The following is a 21,273-nucleotide window of genomic DNA, read 5'->3' as shown; positions in this document are numbered from 1 at the left end:
TAATCATTTCTATGGCAGTAATCCATTGTTGAGTTCCAGGATGCACCGACTGTGGCTTTCGACACTTATCCATGCTTGTGACAACCATTCCGTTCTCAAATACGTCGATAACAGAACCAATCTCACAAACGTTACAGAAATCGTCTAACCATGTGCCATACCTCACAGTTGTGCTCTCCACAAGCAAAAGCCAGATATGGATCTTGCCTAGGTGCTCAGGCTTGGCTCTCTAGTCGCCTCATTTGCGAAAAGTAAAGCGTTTGGTAGGGATTGGTTGTTGCCTGAAAAGGTTTGACGGCCAATGCGTGCCGACTGGTAGCCTGTCGCAGTAAGCAAGCAAGTGACCAGCAATTGCTTCGGAAGTGAAATGCTTGCCAATCGAGATCCAGAAAAACCAAATAATGATCTCCTGGTCAAAAACACTCACCCGACCGGATGAGGGGGTCCCATCATGTCGCAATTCAATACTCTTCTGCCGGCGACATAGCTCATCTCGAGAGATCATATACAAATTCCCCGCGCTTCAGATACTTAGTTTTGAGTTATGGTAAAGGCCGCCAAGTGCGGAACGCATTCTAGGCTCAGTATTTGTGGTTGACATATTTAATCTCTGAACAATCGGTTGATCAAAAACAAAAGGTACACTTGGGAAGAAGAAGTGCAACGGATACTGGACATGTACGCTTTACCTTTTTATCCTTCAAGTTACATGCTAAGACTATCATTGTCAAGTGATCGTTTACCTGGCCTTCAGTAGCGTTGACCCGACTCAATTTCATGCTTGACACAATCTTGTTAATTTTATAAGACTACTTCAGGACACAATTGTAATAGTGAATCAGAAATGATTGAAATCCTGACTATCTAATCCTTGGGAATTCCATCGCAGTTTTCATCATCATAAATACCTGGTCCAATGCCAAAGTCATCACACCAGCAGTTACCATCATCCCACCAACAATTTTCGAATCTGGCAACCAGCTTAGAGCCTGTTTTGGCAGACTCGACATCATTTCCGATAGCGGCTGCGATAGCGTTGCCAGTAAAGGCAAAAATAAGGGCAATGGACCAAGCGTGCATCTTTGCGAACTGCTGATTGATGTGTTAGAACCTGACATGGGATACATGATATCCGGAGGGAATCGTACACTTGAAAAGTTAAAATGGGGCAAGTAATGGAAAGAGGCCGGGAAAAGGCGTACAAATGATGTGAATCTTGTGAGGTAGTCTTAGACCGGATGTCTTGAAAAGGTCTGTAGATAGATGTGATCTATGAATGCCGATGTAGACTGTGGGAGGATAGATACTAACTTTTCTCGACCAAACGCGATGTCGATGCCCTTTTATACAGATCTCAGTGGCTTCTAAACATTGGCAATACTGCTAATTACAAAATATCACCTATCATAAAAAGCTATTGAACCTACGTTATAGATAGCCACTTGATATTATCACCACGTGCAATGACAAATAAATTTCTCATGCCTCAAATTCACCACCATAGATACTGTACTGTTGCTTTGAAATGAATCTATCACATTTCAGTGCCTTCCATGTTTACTCAAGATAGAATACATGATATAGCCCTTCAATATACTGTTCTTCATCTTGAGAGCATTTTTCAGGAATACTTCTGTAGGTATGTGAATGGAGAACTGTATGCTTAGCAATCTAGGAGACTATTCAATATCTCACCATTAACACATAATGTTCTGTTTCGTATGAAAATGTTCATTTGTACTAGCCAGCCAAATAAATCTACGTAGGGTTCAAGATTTCCCTTGGTTCATAGATTAATCAGTATGGAAAGATCTACCATACCCTGGTACTCTCATTGTCTAAAAGGCGATAGAAGACTTACTCACTGGCTTCTTGATTTAACACATTTTATGAAGCAGTCTATATTACAAAGAAGTCACTCGGTAATTAATGTGGAATACCCTGAACTATACTTTTCTCTTCACACGCACGTCTTTCTGTATTACTAAAATGTTCAACTTGCCCTTGTCATCTATTATCCTGGTCTTGGTACCATAGCTTCGCGGGGTGTTGCGATTATTAATACGTAGTAAAAATATCATTAACTCCGATAAGCTAAAATGAGCTGCTTCTCGTGTAATACGGGCCATCTGAAGTAACCGAAGTAGTAATGTAGTGTATGACCTAGCCTCAGTGTGGTAACCTTTATGTAATACTGCATGGAAGCAAGTCATAGTCTTACACATATCATTGATACTACCGCTCATGTACGTGATAAGTGGGTGAAACAAAAGTCCTCCAACCTACACCTTCCCTCCTTGATCAATTGACCCTCAGCCACCTAGCATGCTACCGTCTACTTGTGATCCTAGAATACTCCTCGCCCTTTACGCGTGGTAAAAAATGTAGCATTGACCCTCTGATGTGCTATAGCCATTGATACAGTCAGCCTAACAACACCATGCCAACAACAGAAGGGCATGTAAGCCCAGTCCCAAATTATCCGTAAATCGTGCAAGCTATGTGATCTAGAGGTAGAGAACCTTGCTCAAGTCATACTTGTCCTATATTCATAAGAATTCTCACCCTGGCTTTTTGTAAGAGGCAGACATTCTGTGAGTCCTCGAGACCAGGGTGTGTCACATGACTGGTCAGCTGACAGACCCTGCACGATGATCCTTCTGGTTGTTGTCAGGGGTATGTACTTCTCTACCCCTCTTCTGCTTAGAATCTAGATAGTTCGATAGTTTGAATGATAACGCATATTTGAATTTACAGGTTATGAGCCCGGTAGAGCTATACTACACAAAAACTAAATGGAATTACTAGATCACCGCGGTGACTAGTACGGCGAAAATCCTATTTTCAATTGACCGTGCTGACGCCGAGGCGCTGCACAACCGACAATCGAGACCATGTCCTAAGCACGCGATGCTAGAGCATCTGTCCGTGACGAATCACGCGACCAATTCAACACCAATAATGAGGCAGGTGCCTCCGACGTTGACGACCGCCTGTCAGAGGACGGGCGGTACGAGGATGCTGAGGGCGAAGATGGAGACGATGCGGCGGGTCTACGAGACCAGTTGGGCCAGGGCAATGACGCCCAGGCCGCGGAAGCACTGAAGGCCATGAAGAAGGACCTACAGAATGTTTACCGCACGCGATGTGAGCTGAAGAAGATGCGTCCTTCAGTTACACGGTTACCTTGTCATGCAGACCACGATATAGCACGTGGTACCGCAACCAGACGGGTAGACAGTTGAAGAGAATCACTGTCGATAACGGCACAGATGTCAACATTCAGGAGTTGACTGCTTTTGTGCGTTCGGTCGGGGCTGACATTCGGACTTCCCCGACGTACTCACCGGCCCAGAATGGCCGCAGTGAGAGGACTGTCAAGGCTATCTACTAAGTTGTCCTACCTCTCCCTCCAAGCAACCTACAACGGCCCTGTTGTAAAAGCCGAGTTCCCGGTGTTCTCCTTTTAACTTCGTAGTTGTTGGTAACCAAGCTCGGTCATTCACAATCTTATGCAATAGATGCGTGGGGTGGGTGGTATCTTGTTTACTAAAGACAAGCTCAGGGCTGTGCAATGCCACAGGTGTGATATATCAGAAGAATACATGCGCAATTTTAGGTGATATGGTGCACCCGGTCACTGCCATAGGCCCAGTGCTAATTGGACCTTGATTTGCAACTATATTCCCATGATAAATTATTTTCGACTTTTCATTGTTAATGGTCTTAGACATTTGATACCATTTCAGACCACAAATTGATGACTACTATATCATTAACTTCATTTTGTGCTAGGATCATGTTCACCCCGGCCAGATCTAGAATCCTCTTGCCCAGGTAGCTTAACTCCGGCTATGTGGGATGTGGGATAAGCACTGGGGGGGGGAGGGGGAACCGGGCCCTTGTGACCACTCCAATGTAGTAAGCCTGGCTCGTGTTGGCAAAGTGTAAGCAAACGTCGGGCAAGGTTTAAGAAACACTACGGTGCAACATGTCGGATGTCGGGATTGAAAGCATCCGAATGTCTATTTGATGGTAACGTTCACGCCTTTTGTACCAAGGACTATTTTGATAATGGGTGGGCCTTCAATGAAGAAGTGGTTGACAACGTATAGCAGATGAAACCATTGCAAAATCTCCTAAACGCCATCAAACACACCCAATAACTTGTCTCAACTTATCGTTCAGATATAGAGATTACTGCACTGTAGCTCTTTCGCAATAAGTTTTGCAAGTATGGTGATCGTGCATATAAGCAGCCATGGATGCCTAGACTTGAGCTGAAGCCATGAGTTGGGGGAAATTGGGATATCTACCTCGGACTCTTGGGGACTGCCATGGATGGGTGACATCAGTGGTTTTCTCAAGTGATGGGCAGCGGATAGAATCATGTTGTTATGACATGGCAGGCAGGCACAGTGAGGATCTCGGATGTGACTTCTAGTCCACATCTGCAGACTATCGAGGACTGCGATAGAATAGTGTACCCAATAGTGTTCTTGAATATCGAGTAATAATCATCGTCAGCATCATTGGTTAAACATTCCTGCTTGTCGTCAGAGCATGAGTAGGGAAACATACCGGAAAGGACACGTGACTGTAAACCCAAGTGTATATATCTCATAGTCGAAGTACTCAGGGGCTGACGAAGGAGAGAGATGATAGAATAAAAGCAATTCTAACAACACAATTTCTCTCAAAATCAGCCGAGTGGTGGCTTTCGTGACTGTCAACGCTCAGAAGATGATAGGGACTAGTTGATCGGTTGGTTGAAGGCTGGCTAAAATGCTTTAGCCAAATGAGTCCCATCTGGTTATCTTTCCATCCATTTTTGCTGGCTACAATAACCCAATCGTCCGGGAGGTGTTGCGTGGCGCGGTATACATGTTAAGTGGTGTTGTGAAGTGTATTGATTTTCTATTGATTTATTAAAGGTTTAAGTTCTATCACTATGCACAACTAGGCCGGTGTATTTATGCACAGGTTTACCCAGTGTTAACCCGACTGAGGACAGATTCTCCACAACATTCCCCCAGAATCAACATCATTCGGATTCGCCAGGTATACTGATGTTCATCTGTGATCTGAACTTGTTGAACTTGACGTTGTTGAGTGGTTTTGTAAGTCCATCTGCCAGCATGTCTTCTGTTGCAACGTATTCAAGTTTCACTTTCCCCTGTTGAATCCAGTCCTTAACTGCATGATGCTGTATGTCAATGTGCTTGGTTTTGTCGCTGGCTCCTAGGTTGTTGGCGATCTTTAAGGCAGCTTGATTGTCTCCGTATATCAGAGTGTTGGCTCTTAGCTTAATGGTTTGCGCAGTTTTACTTCTTTTTCCGTCGAATTGTAGCCTTTCGAGACACCACTGTATCATTCTGTGTATCCAGATGCCTTCTTTAGCACAGGGAGTAAATCCGACATACTCAGCCTCGGTTGTTGAGGTTGCTACGCTTCGTTGTTTCTGAGCTTTCCATTTTATAGGGCCACCAGCTAGGGTAAACACCATACCTGATACCGACTTTCTGTCTTTGGAGTTCGCGTAGTCCGCGTCAGAGTATCCTATCAAGGATTCCTCCATTCCCCCAGAGCGCCGTAAGCTAAATCCAATGCCCAGTGAGGCAGTATCTCTAAGATATCTTGCAACTCGTTTGGCAGCATCTAAATGCCTTTCGGCTGGATTCGAGTTGTGTTGTGATAGCATTGCTGTAGCGAAAGCTATGTCCGGTCTTGTCATAACGCTTGGGTACATCAGTGTTCCAATCAGTGACTGATATGTTTTCTTGTCGACGCTCTTTTCTTCTTCGCGTATTGGTTCCAACGTTTCCCATGCTGCTATTGGGGTGCTGACCGGTTTTGCTCGTGGTGCAGTGATGTCGAGCTCTTCAGACATCTTCATGATGTATTGCTTTTGACTGAGCCACATCTTTCCTTTGTCTCTGTTTCGATTGACTTCCATGCCTAGGAAAGTTTTCAATTCCCCCATGTCCTTGATCTCAATCATTTTCGCAAGTCCCTCTATGAGTTGACTGATCTGGGGTTTGTCAGGGCCTGCCACGGCTATGTCATCAACGTATACAAGCACAATAATTCGTTTCTGTGGATTAATCATGATGCACTCGTCATCCGGGCATTTGACTAGTCCAAGTTTGTTTAGGCATGGTATTATTGTGTTGCGCCAGGCATGGGATGCTTGTCTCAGACCATATAGAGCCTTGTTCAGTTTCCAGATGGTGTCCGGCTTCTTGAGGTGTGGAGGTGGATTCACATACACCATTTCTTCCAGTTTGGCTTGAGCAAATGCATTCCTCGCGTCTACTTTGCGGCACTCCAGATTAAGACCACATACCATTGCAAAGAAAGCTCTGGTTGTTGTTTGTTTTGGGGTTGGTGCGTAAGTTTCATGGAAGTCAACACCTTGTTCCTGTCTGAAGCCTTGTGCCACAAGTCTAGCTTTGAACCTTTCTGGCTGTTCATCGGTGCTCGGTTTGATCTTGAAGATAAACTTGGTGTTTACTAGTTTTATGCCGTTTCTGAATGGCACTTCTGTCCAAGTTCCGAATTTTCGCAGAGTTCGTATTTCTGCGTCTATCGCTTCTCGCCATTCTGATGCATGTGTCGGGTGCATGATGGCTTCGGCATATGTTCCTGGTTCCCGTTTCAGCATTGTAGCCATCATTGCTCTGATTCTCTTTGCTTGTGGGTTTTCATCGTTCTTTTCATCCTGTTGAAAGATGTTGTACGGCCTTTTCAAGATTCCACGGATATATAGATCGTGTAATTGGCTGTCGATCCTTCTTTGGACCGTGTCGGGAGTGTCCTCAATTTCATTCGTTGAGTCTTGCTCCACATCCTTCTGTGTCTCTTCTGCTTCTGTGTCCTCGTCTTGCCCATCGATCATCATGTCTTGTCCCTCTGGGGTGACATATTCATCGTCATCCATGTTTGGGTTTTGTGGTTCCTGAATTGCCAGGTTGTCGTCCTGTGTCTCCAGCTCATTGACCTGGTGATCAACTTGGTTGTTTTCCCCCAGAGTGTTCATTCCTTGTCTTGGTGTTGACTGATCGTCTTCATGGTTTGCCTGTTCTTCTTGCACGAGTTCCTCGGGTGTCGAGACATCTTTGTTGGGTTGATCCGACTCCAGCAAGTCTCCACCGGATATATTTTCGAAAAATTGCAATGACTCTGTAACAAATGTTTTGTTCTTCATGATGTCCCAGCATGTGTACCTCCCAGTTACCTTCTCATCAATTGCCAGTAGGATTCCTTCCCGTCCACGAGTTTCCAGTTTGTTTCTCTGCCGTGTGTTTGGATTCTTGTTGTAGACGTTGTGGAATACTACTTTGCAGCCCCATCTGTGTATATGCATGTTGTTTGGAGCTATGTTGAAGAATAGTTCGAATGGCGATTTTGCGTCTCTGATGCTCGCTCTATTCGCTATGTATGCCGAGTGTGTGGCTGCGTAGGGCCAGAAACTGGTGGGCATTGATGAGTCCGCTAGTATCGTGCGAACTGAATCATTGATCGTTCTGATTGCCCTTTCAGCTATACCGTTTTGACTCGACGTTCCTGGGATAGTGAACTGCGCTTCAGAGCCGTGGCTTGCCTGCCATTGCAATGTCAGTTTCTTGAGTTCTGGGGCGTTATCAGTTCTGAACGCTTTGATTGTTTTGTTCATTTTTAACTCAATTCTCTTTTTCCAGCTGTTTAGAACCTCCGCTGTGTCCTTTCTTTGCTGTATGGGGAGTACCCATTTGTACTTTGACGCATCGTCGACTATGATGATGTAGTATTGCGTCTTGTCGATACCAATTGGGTGATTGCCTGATATGTCCATGTGTATCAGGTCGAGTGGTTCTTGGCTAGGCAGTGTGTGGGAGTGTCCATTCGTCTTGGTGATCTTCCCTTTTACACATGTTTGACAGTGAAAGTTTGTCGGCTTCGCAGCAATCTTCCAAGAATGCTTGTCTGCTGACTGTTGGTGTAGTTTTCTAAGTTTTTGTTCACCTACATGCCCAAACTTGACATGAGCTTCCTCATATGGTATTGTCTTCATACGCATATCCATTCCTCCCATGCATGGAATTGTATACAGTCCGTCCTTCTCAGTGAGGTCGGTTCTTTTGTAATTCTTTCTGATGAAGGCTCCATGTTCCAATGCTAGAACCTCGATTCTTTTTCGGCACAATTGTCTTACTGATAACAGATTTTGATTTAAACCGTCTACATGATACACATTTATAGTAACCTCTGATCCCCCCACATCAATCTTGGCCAGGCCGTATGTGTTGGTTACTAAGCGGAGACCTCCCCAATGAACCGGTATGGGGTCTATTCTTTGGAAGCTGTAAAGTCTCGTTAGATCGCCTGTCAAATGATGTGTGGTACCACTGTCAACTATCCAGTAGTCGGGGGTCTTCTTACTTGAGGGGTCCATGTGACTCATGTTGGCGGAAATCTTCCTCTGCTCCCAGGTCTGCTTGTTCCTGCATTCCTCTTCTTTGTGTCCGATCTTTTGGCAGAAAAAGCATTTTGGCTTTCCAGCATTCCTCGTTTGTTTCGCTTTCGAGGAGTCAGTCTGATTGGATTCTCTCTGTCTGTTAGATGATATTAGGATCTCATCATCTATCTTCTCCATAACATCATTCCAGGTGCCATTTCCCTGCCGAATTTGTCTTTCAAAGATTTCGGCGATTTTAGGTGGCAGATGCATCATCCAGCATTTCACGATGGGCCTAGCCATGAAGTGTGTGATCAACTGGTCCCTGCCTAGGGGTGCATACTCTGTCGTTTCTGCCAACCTGTGCCTGATGCTATGCCATTTGCTGGTTGCTTGATCTCCATCTTGCCACTTCATATGCTCCGCGATTTCTTCCATCATGTTGCAATGTTTGCGGCTTGTGGAGATGGCGAATTGTGCCTTCAAGGTAGTCCAGCATTTGGAGACAGTTTCTATCCCCTCAGTTGCCAGCTGTGTTTCTTCGTCCATGCCGGCACGTAGGATTGTGAACGCTTGTTGCTCATCGATTGACCGTTCTGCTTCGGTTTTGACGAGGTCCATCGCGTCCTCAAATTCTTTTTCTCCAGTGTCCTTGAACAAATAGAGTACCTTAACGCCTTTCAAAGCACGAACCGCGTGCTTCACCCATTTGTCCCAGTTATTTGCATTTAGTTTCGGGAAATTGTGAAGTATCATTTCCCTGGCTAGGATTGATGGCTGGGCATCTTGTCTGCTTTCCTTCGTAGTTGTCGCCTTGTTTGATTCAAGGGTCTCAAAGATCCCCTTGATCATTTTTGTGACATCCTCTTGGGTCAGGTATTGGTTCTGGGCGGGTGGGTTGCTCATTTTGTTGTGAGATTGTAGCGACGACTGGATTTTTTTTTTTTTTTTTGGTAGGAGAGGTTGAGAATTAGGGTAGATTATGTTGTATGTGTTGTTGATTAGGCTGAGATAGTAGGTTTTTTTGTTTTTTTTTTGAATAGAAAACCTCTTCAGTCCTAGTCCTGATGGTGGTAACGTTGACACGTCTTTCAATTCCGTCTTCAAGATTTATCGGTTCGGTTCTCGACTTGTTTCTCGTTCACGGTTGTCGTCTCAATTGTCTGTTTTCGAAGGTGATTTTTAGTGTGCTAGAAACACCGGGCTCATAACCTGTTGTGAAGTGTATTGATTTTCTATTGATTTATTAAAGGTTTAAGTTCTATCACTATGCACAACTAGGCCGGTGTATTTATGCACAGGTTTACCCAGTGTTAACCCGACTGAGGACAGATTCTCCACAACAAGTGGCGTCCCATACGTGCCCCACTTATCCGAACCTATTGTGGCTGGTCACGTGACATGATTGACAACCACAATACAAAAGGAATAGTTCCAGGACGTAGCATAGACTTAAACCCTTTAATAAACCAACTGATTCAACATTTAAGATCTATTCTACAGGAGGTCGTAATCTCGGCACCAATTCGCACAGTGACATTGGCCTGCACTAACCATTAACAGTGCGATCGATTGACCTTCTGCATTGATTGGATACTATACTTCACGATTGTGTTCTTTACAAGTCTAAAATGGCCACGAGTAATCTCTAGATCTTCATATTTAGCTTCCCCCTATTAGTTGTGTTTGCGAAATACACGTGCTTTTGGCTCTGGTTGTCGATTGACGAAGTCATGAGCCCTGCACTTGCCGACAGGTGATGCATCGCGGTGGGCTTGCAGGGACTTGGCCATTGCTTCCACAAAACACATTCACAAGGGAAACCCTCACGAATCTAGGTCTAGGATGAATTGGAGGATTGTCTTTTTCTCTAAATCAGATAGTCTTCGTGACTTTGAAATAACATTGCGTGGTGTGGTGGTGGCGATGTAAGGTCTCGAAATAACAGTAGATATTAGGACGTACTGAATGTCCTGTTAAGAAGAAGAAAAAGAAATAAGTGATTATTGAAGTTGTTCTGTATCTGCCTAAGTCTAGTCCGAGGAGCGGATCTCAGCCGGTTTATATATCCAACACTACCATGTTCTAGATCAACCACATGGGCGCCTTGGAAGAAGACATATGGTCAAGAAATGGAGCATCTGCTCGGGTCCTCGATGACCCACGTTTCCAAGACCGACTCCACTTCCTGGCAGCATTATACGCCGCCCATGAAGCCATTATGACAGAAACGAAAATCAGTAGGGGATGTAGAGGAAGTGGACTTGTGTCTTTAGATCCGGAAATTGTCATCTCTAAACTTGATGTCCAGCAACGACACCACTTGAGAAGAAGGCCAGGCTTCCCAACCCTTGGGTTCCCAACATGTCAAAGACAGTACTTGGGGCCACTTCTCAGTCTGGTTGCCTTGAAAGACGAACCAGGTTGCATCAAAGTAGCTCTCCAGCGTCTGCTCTTGAGGTGCTCAAGTCATTTTCCAAGAGGACCGGGGCAACAATGCTTCAGATGACATTATCGACGTCTAAGAACCAGATGCTTTGACAGTCAAAGAAGATGCTCATCAAGCACGAAAGGAAGGCCGCCACAGAATACAGAAATAATGACTGTGGATTATGATAGGCAAGGGATTGGTCACAGCGACAATAACACGCAGATTGCGGCAGAACTATCGAGAAGTGGCAGTCAAGGAGGGCCAGGGTTAGTGAGTTGAAGGCGCTGCAGGACATGTGACGGAACTGGTTATAATGCGGGACCATGTTGGATAGTTGCTACAATGTGTGCAGACGAGCCTTTCACTCCTTAGAAGAAGATCTTCTAGCTTTTAGAATTGACTCTGAAGGGGTGCTTTTAAATCTTGCAACTCGTTTGTTGGTGCAATGTGTCTGAGATTGAGCCTCAAGCTTAGTCTTTGGGGTCTTAAGACTCAAGGGGTCAACGGTTCAGTCTTCTCCCTAGGCGGCACTGGAGTCCGTAGCTGCACATCAAGCTCCGAGACCAGCCGTTCTAGGTCAAGAGGAACAAACATGTCCCCTCTGAAGGTTGGTCTGGAGTTTCTTTCCGCCATCGCAGCCTGAAATTCAGCGTGGAAGGCTGAAAAGAGCTAGGTCTTAGGAATGTAGGCTATAGAGCATGTAATCAAATGCTCTATTTCTCGACTATAAGCATTCTCAAATACACCAAAGCATTCGACACCAAGGGGCTGGCTGGAAGACACAAAACACATGAGTTGGCACACAAAGCATTGTGATATTGTTCTGCTTGCAACATGTGTCAAATTTAATCGAGTAGTGACTGCCATGGCCATCCAGCGTCAAGAGACGATGGAAACCAACTGCTCAATTAGTTCGGTAATGGTCAAAATATTTGAGCCACCCGAGACTAGTCTGATTATCAATCTGGCCATTGCGAATCGTGGCAATAGCCCAATCGCCAAGAATATTACTTTCCCAGTTCCAGCTGGCATGGCGATATTGGTGCGCACTACCGATAAACGGCGCGATTAGCCAGCCTTCAGAATCCGATGCGATACTTCAATATTGTGATTGACAAAAGTATAAACCAGCTACAGACAATGGCTAGATCTTTACACTTGGCTTTCTAGTGGGTACACCTAAACAAAACATGTCTTGAGATCTAGGTGTTACCTGCCGAAGTTTGAAGCCCAACAAGTGCTGACCGGCGGTGCGTTGTTGTCTGCAAGCAATTGAGCCGGCATTTCGTTTACACTACGCAGCCAGGGAAAGTCCTCCCAAACATGGGTCAAGAGAAAATTGAGTAAGGATCTCTTCCTCTAGGTCGGATAGCTTGCGTGGTTTGGGGATAACATCGGCCTAGCTTAGAAACACTTCTGTCGACATCATTGCGTTGTTAGGTTGGCTGTACAGATTGCTGCAGCACATCGGAGCCTTACGTTTGGGGTACTCCGAAGGGCCTGAGAGCCAGAAACATTATAGCCTCATAATTAGAAAGTGATATCCTAGGTGGTTCAGAATCAATTCAGCAAATAGAGAATGTGTAGGTTGTGTGATTTTTGTTTTACTGACTTGTCTGTTTCAATCAGTTGAAATGTATGTGAGCTTTGATAGAATGTAAATGAACAAGTAACAGAAGATATTAGGAGGACGTACTGAATGTCCTGTGAAGAAGAGAAAGAAGGGAGGATGAGTGATTATTGATGTTGTGTTCTTCTATCTAAGTCTAGTCCCAGGAGCGGATCTCGGCCGGTTTATATATCCATCACTACCATGTTCTGGGTCGAGCGCTTGGGCCTTGGATGAAGACCCTTAATGTCTAATGCTAACCCTAACGTAAGGGCGAACTGGATCAGGATCAGGAATCTTGGTAACCGTGACTTAGGTTACTGACAACAAGATATCATACTAAGCTTAAAAATAAAGATACGAGTAATACGCAGTCTACAGCACCATGTAATTCCAGACAAAGAAGTGTGTCCCAAGCGTTTGGTTCATCGTATAATTACGAGAGCTGCAGGCTATGTTTGTCTAGGGTACATTTTATTTTTCATAAGGGTGTGGGTGTTGCACCTGCGTCCATGATACGGCAGTTATAACCCTGCAGCTATTGACCACGGTAAACAGAACGCTATAATCACTCACGTAGATGCATATATATACGGTAGACTCGTAAGTATAGCGATCCAAAAAGTGTATGTCGATTCTTCTGATGCTTAATGCTTGATGAGGAAGGAAGGAACCTCTGTGACAGACTTCCAATAGTGGGGACAGTGTCAGATTGTCATGTGACCCTTAGACCCTTAGCCCACATGGGTTAATCATTGTGTTAGTAGCCTAAGTGAGGGTTACCGGGATTTCTGACCCTAGTCAAGTTCGTCTAAGTGTTAGGGTTAGTATCCCTCAAGGCCCATGTGCTTGATGTAGATGTGGTCATGATGGATATATAAATCGGTTGAGATCTGCTCTTCATGCAAGAAACAGATAGACATAGAACAACTTCAACAACAATCACTTATTCCTCCTTCTAGGACACTTGATGCGCCCTCCTAATATTAATGTTAAATGTCCTTGAATAAGAACAAAAACTATCTATGATTTCTCGGTTCTGTCTTGTCTATCTTATTCATGATTGAAGTGTGGATCTCAACCGATTGTCATAATCCTGATCTAACTGTCCGGACCGAACAAAAGGCCCTGGAAGAGGCCCTTTTCATCATGCTTGAAACTACTGGCGAGAGCGTTTGGCTGAACTTGGTCAGGGCAACAATCCGGTAATCCCGACCAAGTTAACAGGCACGTCTAGTCAGAAGCTTCTGATAAATACGAGGCAAGACTTAAGCTTCTTTATCCCATCCTGAGGAACTGATTCTGTAGTTGAGTCGGTTGCTTGCCGGCTCAAAAGAGTAGCAACTAATGTGCTCTCCTAGTGATAGCTTTTTGCTTCCCCTTTTTCACAAGATCCCTACGAAACGTCTATTTAATGGACCAACTAAGCTCATATAAGGCAGTGGCCCCTGGATGCTTCTTCGGACTTAGTGAGTACTCTCATGTTCACCATGTCAAGCTCTTGCAGACAACAAAACTTACTGTACTTTAATCAAGACATGTTTGTAGCTAGGCGTAGGTATACATAGCTACTGTGAGAAATATCCAAGTTCAAGTTCTAGCAACCGGCTATCCAGTCTATCGTGTAGTTAGTTACTCATGTATTCCATGATCCGTTGAATGCTGCCAGCTAGCGTCCAGTCACAGTCGTAAAGCCCTTTTCGTCATGCTACTTGACGGCATCCTTGCCTATATAATTAGCATATACGATGTCTTTTCGTCCGTCTTAATATTTGAAATACCACTCACAATCACTCCACTAAGTGCGAAACCCTTCTTCTTAACTATATTTCTTAACAATCTTATTCTATTTACTATCTAGTAAGCATAATGGCTCACGTTACAATTGGTTACCCGGCTGCGATCCCAGGGCGGACTCACCCGTCATAGTGTGATGTCTCCCTCGGTTCGTTGAAGTATAGTAAGCGGCCTTGAACTTGTCGGGAACCAAGACTGGATGAACAATAGTTGAGCTGCGATGGCACCAAGGCTTCCTCCTACATTTAAAACCCCCTTGTGCTGTCCAGAGTAGAGCATCGTTCTTCTTCTTTTCATTCCAGTGTTCGTTCCTTGCCTACATACTGTGCACTCCAACCTTACTCATATAATTCATTTCTACCCTTTCTACTGTCAGCAATAGCCCAAACTCAACAGCCATGCATCCCCGGGTCGCAGCCGCACTCCTCACACTTATTAGCAAAGCCGCATTGGCAATGCCACCATATATTCCAGAACCGAGACCAGTCTTCATAGACTGCTTTTGGATGGCGAGAGTATGCTGGTGTACCAACATAAACGGCTATACGGTAACAGTCTCTGATGACTTCTGCTTCTATATTCAAGATGAAGAAGACTGGCAGGCCAATTACGTTCCAAGACCACCCTCTCCAGCGCTACCAAACCTAGATTGGTCGGACGATGAGGATGAGGAGGAGGGGGCAGTGGCGGAGGAGTACCACCAGGTGCAGGAGTACAACCAGGCGGAGGAGTATAACCAGGCGCAGGAGCAAGAAGACTTTAGTTTTTGGCCAACACACACTTCCAACGACGACTTTGACTTTCGGCCACCACCAAACTCAGACGATGAGTCCGAACCGGATAAGGTTTAGCCACGAGCCCATTGCTCCATTTCCAACCATTATTTTTCCACCTCCTTGCTACTTGGAATCACAAACATGCATAGCACTAGTTAGCATAGGGGCGGGCGGGCCGAACACCACAATCTGGGGAAAAACACCATGTCTAGCGCAAAAGTAATGTGTCTTTGCAGCTGATACAGCCTAGCTGCTTGCTACTCGCATTCATGTTCTATATAGCTCCTTGTATTCTCCAAATCAGATCATATTTTGTAAGCGACCACTCTCGTTACAATAGGCAGTACAGTACACGCTGTAACATGGAGAGATGCACATCTTCTCGCGCATCTTCACCACTAAGCATGCACTTCCCCTGGCAAGTCTTGTAATTTCGAATGGAAGTGCTACTAGTCTCCCAAGAAGCCAATACCTTATCTCCATGACAGTGGCACATGGCTCTGGAGACCCACACTATAGAGTCAACAACACCCATGCAATGAAATAAGCACTAATTCGACTTGGAGCTTATGGTAAATCCCTTGAGTGGAAGCAAGGATTCTCTGCATGGACATAAATAAGACGGAAGGATACTTATTCGTTCGCTTGTCTGCTCGCCTACCCACCACTACGAGCACAGAGTATCCTAAAATTTCACCTTTTTTGACCTGACCACAAGAACCAATCTGTGAACTAACCCGTGCCACTGTCCTGATCGACACAGAGCTTATAGGTCCCACTATGTTTTATAGCTCCTACGAGGGTGTATGTGCTTCCACTTGATATTACCTCATGTAGCATCGAACAGACGAATGCAATGATACACCAGTTACCTATTTAGTTCCTAGTGAGTGCGGTAGCCATGGCGAGGACGAGATGGAGAACGTCCCTATGACCACTGCGCCGTAAGTTGCCGACACTGTGCAGTAAGGGAAGCGTTGTGATGAGTTGGAATACTAACAAAAGTAGTAAATGAGGAGGAGGCTGGACCACTAGGAGACTGAGCACTGCTGCCGTCTGTGGTTTAGATGCCCCGTCTATTTGGTCAAAGCGTGCCCTTGGCACTATAGATCGGCCGTATGCGTCCTTGACCTATACTTCCTTCCGCCTACCAAGGTATTCCATTCTTGGCCTTGGAATATATCATGACATCTGTTGCGGAACTGAAAATAGATCGTCCATTCACCACTAATTTCTGAGAAGCCCGTACCTTGTCTAGCCGGTGTATCTCCGCAAGCCTGGGTACATATTGTATCATGCCAGCCATGTCCACCACGGGCTAGATCAACCATGCAGTAGTGATTTTACGCTTTCTTGCCTAACATTAGAGCGTAGAACAGGGTGACAACGACCCGCAATTGGAAATATACGTCGATTAGTGAAATAACTCTGCCCAATATTTCAACAAAGCACATGCGAGATACTTTAGAGCGGTTAGTCTTCAAGATAAATGGGCAAGAATACAACTGGTAGCATGTTGGAGTGTGGATTATGTCGAGCTTCTAGAATACTGCGCCTTTTACACTTTGTTATACACCCGATCGTCATTTCGTACCATGAGTAACTATACATGTCCTAATTAAGTTTGAGCTTTGTTGCATGCGAAAAGCTTGGCATCTTGCAAAAACGAGCTTAACAAGAGAAAGTTTTGACCATGTCCGACGCTGCATGGATCAATTCCTGAGCAGCCTGGCCTATTAAATATACACGTTCTGGTCAGCTAAACTATTCCGACCGTTGACAAAAGTCATAATACAACTAATTCAGAGTTGCCACATATTCAAGCAGCAGACCGATGGTTGTACAGTTCCTCACAGCAGTCGAGTGAAGCTTATCTCTTTGTCTTCACGGATCAGACATCTCGTAGCCAGGCTAGTGTAATTTGTCAAACCTCCGACTTCAAAGCATTAATATGGAAGTATTAAGCATAATTAACAGTAGATATTAGGAGGGCGTACTGAAATGTCATGTGAAGAAGAGGAAGAAGGGATAAGTGAATATTGAAGTTGTTCTATATCTATCTAAGTCTAGTCTAGGGAGCCTATCTCAGCTGCTTTATATATCCATCACTACCATGTTCTAGATCAAGCACATGGGCCTTGGAAGAAGACCCTTGATGTCTCCTGCTAACCCTAACGTTTCGGCGAACTGGATCAGGGTCAGCAATCTTGGTAACCCTGACTCAGGTTACTGACTATAATTTTGTTTTTATCTTATTCCCTGCTTATGGCAATCTTTCCCTCCATTGACGCTAGAAAGCATTACGGGAATTGTTGGATGAACTACATGGAGGATAAGTATTGAGGGGAATCTGCCTTCAGTTGGATTAACCCTGGGTAAACCCGAGCCTGAATACTCCAGCTTTGATGGAAGAACTTAACGCTTGAGAAAAAGAATAGAGAGACAAGCTTCACCAATTCGATCAATCTGTATACCAGCACGGTTCCACGTGCGGCTGTACAGGATCACGAGTGACTTCATAAGTGAGAAAAACTGAATTCAGTGGATTGTTCCGACAGGAATGGTCTTACCACAGTATTCGGTCACGGGCTCTGTGGCAGGACTTGCAAGTATTACACAGTTATACTGATCAGCTTTATCACCATATCAGGGGGATGGAAGAAACTATCTAAAGCTCTTGCCAGCAATGTTCCTTCTTGTAGGTGTTCTGCCACTCGTCTCTGCTTTCCCTCTTCGGCCTAGTTCCTCACCCTTTGCACACCATTTAACAACTGCAGCATATCCCTTCTTCTGGTTTTCTTGTCTCCCCTTCGTTGTTGGCTCTGTCCTGTGGAGTCTAACAGTCTTGCCCATCTTGCACAGGGGTAATCCGATTCTGCCAGATTGACATCCCTGGGTCTATTATGGATGGCACAAATTTGTAGGACGTACTGAATGTGCTTTGAGTTAGAAGAAGAGGGATCTATCATTTCTGGGTTGTATCTTGTCAATCTAATTCTTCGTTGAAGTACGGATCTCAACCTACTTGTACGGACTCTAAAACCAGGTCATGGTTACAGTGAATGCAATCGCGAAGTACAGCATCTTGCTGGATGATCTCTATAACGTTGGTGAGACTGGCTTTATGATGGGTGTTACTCAGAACGTAATGACTGTCATAGGCACGGGGAGGTGTGGATAGCCAAAGCTAGTGCAGTCTGGAAACTGGGGATGAATTACCGTCATTTAGGCGATTGAGACAGATGGCCGGACGATCCGACTGTCTACCATCGGCCCAGGCTGATATAACGTTGCTAACTGGTACTGAAAAAGCAACCTCCTAGGCGATCGAGTTATTGCGGCGAGCCGAAATGTCTAGGCAGGTAGTGAGACTAGTCTCGAGTGGCTCAAACACTTCGATCGGTGCACAGGAAAGTAATAGTACAGTCTCTATCGTCCCGTGATCACCGGTGGCCACGAAAGTCACCACTGCATCGAATTCGAGAGATGTTGTGAGGAGAATAAAATCATCAGACTTTGTATAAGCCCAGACCCGCGCGTCAGCATTCTAAGAGGTGCTGCAAAGTCGGCTTGGAAATTACTAAACATTGCAAATTAAGAGGAAAGAGATAATGGGAAAGAGTTTGAACTATCTGGAGAGGTCTAAATCTTTGAATGTGCGGGGCACAAAGGCTAGCACTAGGAACATACAGCTCTAGAGTCAGACTGATCACGCTTATCACAGGTTGGATTGTAGATGGGTGGTACAAGCAGGTTTGGAGATGATCAAACATTCCATATTGAGGAAGAAAAGGAAGAAGGTATCTCAGTTACGAGCGAGTAGTAGTATTCAACCGAGTATATCTTGTGGAACTTATGTGACCCTCACTTCTAGGATCAGATCTAACACCAACATTTACAGCAACACGAGGTGCCTTTACTACTTTCCTACCTCTAGCTTTGTTGCCGATCTTGATGATGATGAAGCACTGAGCTTTGGGCTCTTCCCTATAACACCCCTTGCAATATTCCCTATCATGTAATCGCAGTTATGGATGACAGACAATGGATTCCACCCTACAATCTGTTGTAGCTAACCTACTAGCTTGATGGTGTGGAAGTGCTCGCTTGAGCTTTCATGGAAATTCAGTTCATTGTATTTAACCAGTCTGCCGTCGTGCCATCGTCTATGTCGTTTATTTTTCTTCTAGATGTTCTCACACAGTCTATGAGATCGCGCTGGTGCCCAACGCCACGATATTTCGTCTTTCGTTAGCGTTGCGCAGATTCTCAGTTTAGCAATCTTATTAGGATGCTTTTTTGCAGACTTTAGCGCATCACTTATACACATCGCCTTAGTCTCCTTGTCCATTAAAGGGTAGTTTCTTTGATTAATCACCGGTGATTCTTTGGGTCATAGTGGCTCTGAACATGTGGACACTATGAGAGGACACGTTATGTTCGATGTTATGTTCGTAGCTTTGTGCTAGCATCGACATCTCAAGTGTGTTTTTAGTTTTGTTGACACCAAGGATATACTGCTTCTTGTGCTAGGTAGGTGTCTCGGGGAGCACTGATCCTAGTAGTCTCATTTCGTCCTTTGTCGAGCTTGACAGTTGTTATGCGCATCAAGGAAGAAGTTAGATTCGTGTAGGAACTTGTGTTCCTACTGGCATCTGAATAGTATTCAAAGAGCTTCTTCAATTGAGTATCGAATTGTGAAGTTTTAGATTGCGACATAGATAAACGAGATGATGGCTGTAAGATCACTCCGAGTTCTCCAGCTACTAGCCGCATAGTTATTGAGATATAACCACTTGTCTCACTCACGCATGCATCACACTTTTCTTATGCCGTCAAGATAGAAATTGCAATGAGAACACAGCAAGGTATTTAATCAATCCACAATATTCTTATATTCTTCCCAAGATGTTTTACTATCCAACATGTGCTGACATTATTAACAGTAGATATTAGGAGGACGTACTGGATATCCGAGAAGCAGGAAATAAGTTATTATTAAAGTTATTCTACGTGTATCTCTTTCTTGCTTGAAGAGCGGATCTCAACTGATTCATATAGCCATCACTACCATGTCTAGATGAAGCACATGGGCCTTGGACGAAAGCCCTTTATGTCTGATACTAACCCTAATGTTCGGGCGAACTGGATCAGGGTCAGCAAGCCTGATAACCCTGACTTATGTTACTGATAATTAGAGTAACTACAACTACTGTGGAATAGATCTTAATGATTGAATCAGTTGGTTTATTAAAGGGTTCAAGTCTATGCTACGTCCTGGAACTTATTCCTTTTGTATTGTGGTGTCAACCATGTCACGTGATCAGCCACAATAGGTTCGGATAAGTGGGGCACGTATGGGACGCCACTTAACATATATACCGCGCCACGCAACAACTACAGGTCATATGGACGTTGAATAGCGGGGCTAATACGGCTGTTTTATTGGCTGGATTGCTCTTGAATTGGCTATGTGATTGGTTCAATTACCTAGCCCATCAAATCTTTTAGGTGCAAATAGGAATGCTCTCACAATGCCGAATCCCTAGGCGTGCCGGCCTTCCTCAACGACCACTACTCAAAAATTCAGCCACTACCTGCAGATCAACATCCATCTGGCCAACTGATTACTTTCCTCCTCCTACTCCTACTGCCATTGCCCCTTTTGTCTGAAGCAGGGTTTTCTTTGCCCCCCAGCGCTGACTTGGCATCTCCTTCAAACTATTCAAAGTCTTGTCCCGAGACCTGCAATCTGGCATATCCATGTCTAAGTGTCCTTTTTCCCTTGAAGAAAGACTCTATAGCTTTTGGAATTGACTCTAGGGCTACTTGTGTGCCCTTTAAGCCACCTGTCGATCTATTCTGACTGCCAACAGTGATGCTGCGTGACAGTGGAATGTTGGATGGTTCGATGTAGTAAGGTCTTGAAAGTACCCCGTTAGGTAACTATTACACATGTACTCTGTTATCACATACATGCCATGCCGTCCTACATGATTGACAAAATGATAGGTTTTGCTCAGTGAGATACACATAGCGTTAGCCATATATGCCGGTATTTATGCATCCGAAGATGCTGTAAACAGATCCTTCATCTTTTCACTTCAGGACATTTAGTACGTCCTATAATCTGTGCTATTGAAGACATAATGTTAAGCTCAAAATTCAAGGTACGCGGAATACGCAGTTTGTAGCACCATAATTTGACATGAAAAAGTTCATA

General features: G+C 44.6%; 4 protein-coding genes across 4 annotated transcripts; 2 read left to right on the top strand and 2 right to left on the bottom strand.

Moving 5' to 3' along the window:
* Positions 1-864: 864 nt before the first annotated feature.
* HOO65_070036 (uncharacterized protein) lies at positions 865-1,080 on the bottom strand (the record flags this gene model as incomplete). Its single annotated transcript, XM_071001227.1, has 1 exon — positions 865-1,080. One exon carries the CDS (start codon positions 1,078-1,080, stop codon positions 865-867), a length of 216 nt encoding a protein of 71 aa, XP_070856754.1.
* Positions 1,081-2,440: 1,360 nt separating this feature from the next.
* HOO65_070035 (Copia protease) lies at positions 2,441-3,394 on the top strand (the record flags this gene model as incomplete). Its single annotated transcript, XM_071005128.1, has 4 exons — positions 2,441-2,461; positions 2,642-2,676; positions 2,918-3,181; positions 3,238-3,394. 4 exons carry the CDS (start codon positions 2,441-2,443, stop codon positions 3,392-3,394), a joined length of 477 nt encoding a protein of 158 aa, XP_070856753.1.
* A 1,650-nt stretch (positions 3,395-5,044) lies between these two features.
* HOO65_070034 (Retrovirus-related Pol polyprotein from transposon TNT 1-94) lies at positions 5,045-9,343 on the bottom strand (the record flags this gene model as incomplete). Its single annotated transcript, XM_071001226.1, has 1 exon — positions 5,045-9,343. The coding sequence occupies one exon, from the start codon at positions 9,341-9,343 to the stop codon at positions 5,045-5,047; it is 4,299 nt and encodes a 1,432-aa protein (XP_070856752.1).
* Positions 9,344-14,672: 5,329 nt separating this feature from the next.
* HOO65_070033 (uncharacterized protein) lies at positions 14,673-15,125 on the top strand (the record flags this gene model as incomplete). Its single annotated transcript, XM_071001225.1, has 1 exon — positions 14,673-15,125. One exon carries the CDS (start codon positions 14,673-14,675, stop codon positions 15,123-15,125), a length of 453 nt encoding a protein of 150 aa, XP_070856751.1.
* Between the last annotated feature and the right edge of the window lie 6,148 nt (positions 15,126-21,273).

This window comes from Ceratocystis lukuohia (genome assembly GCF_044167205.1).
Source record: "Ceratocystis lukuohia strain C4212 chromosome Unknown Supercontig7_pilon, whole genome shotgun sequence".
NCBI lineage: Eukaryota > Fungi > Ascomycota > Sordariomycetes > Microascales > Ceratocystidaceae > Ceratocystis > Ceratocystis lukuohia.
Note: the sequence above shows the minus strand (reverse complement) of the source record. Positions and strands in the feature narration are given on the sequence as shown.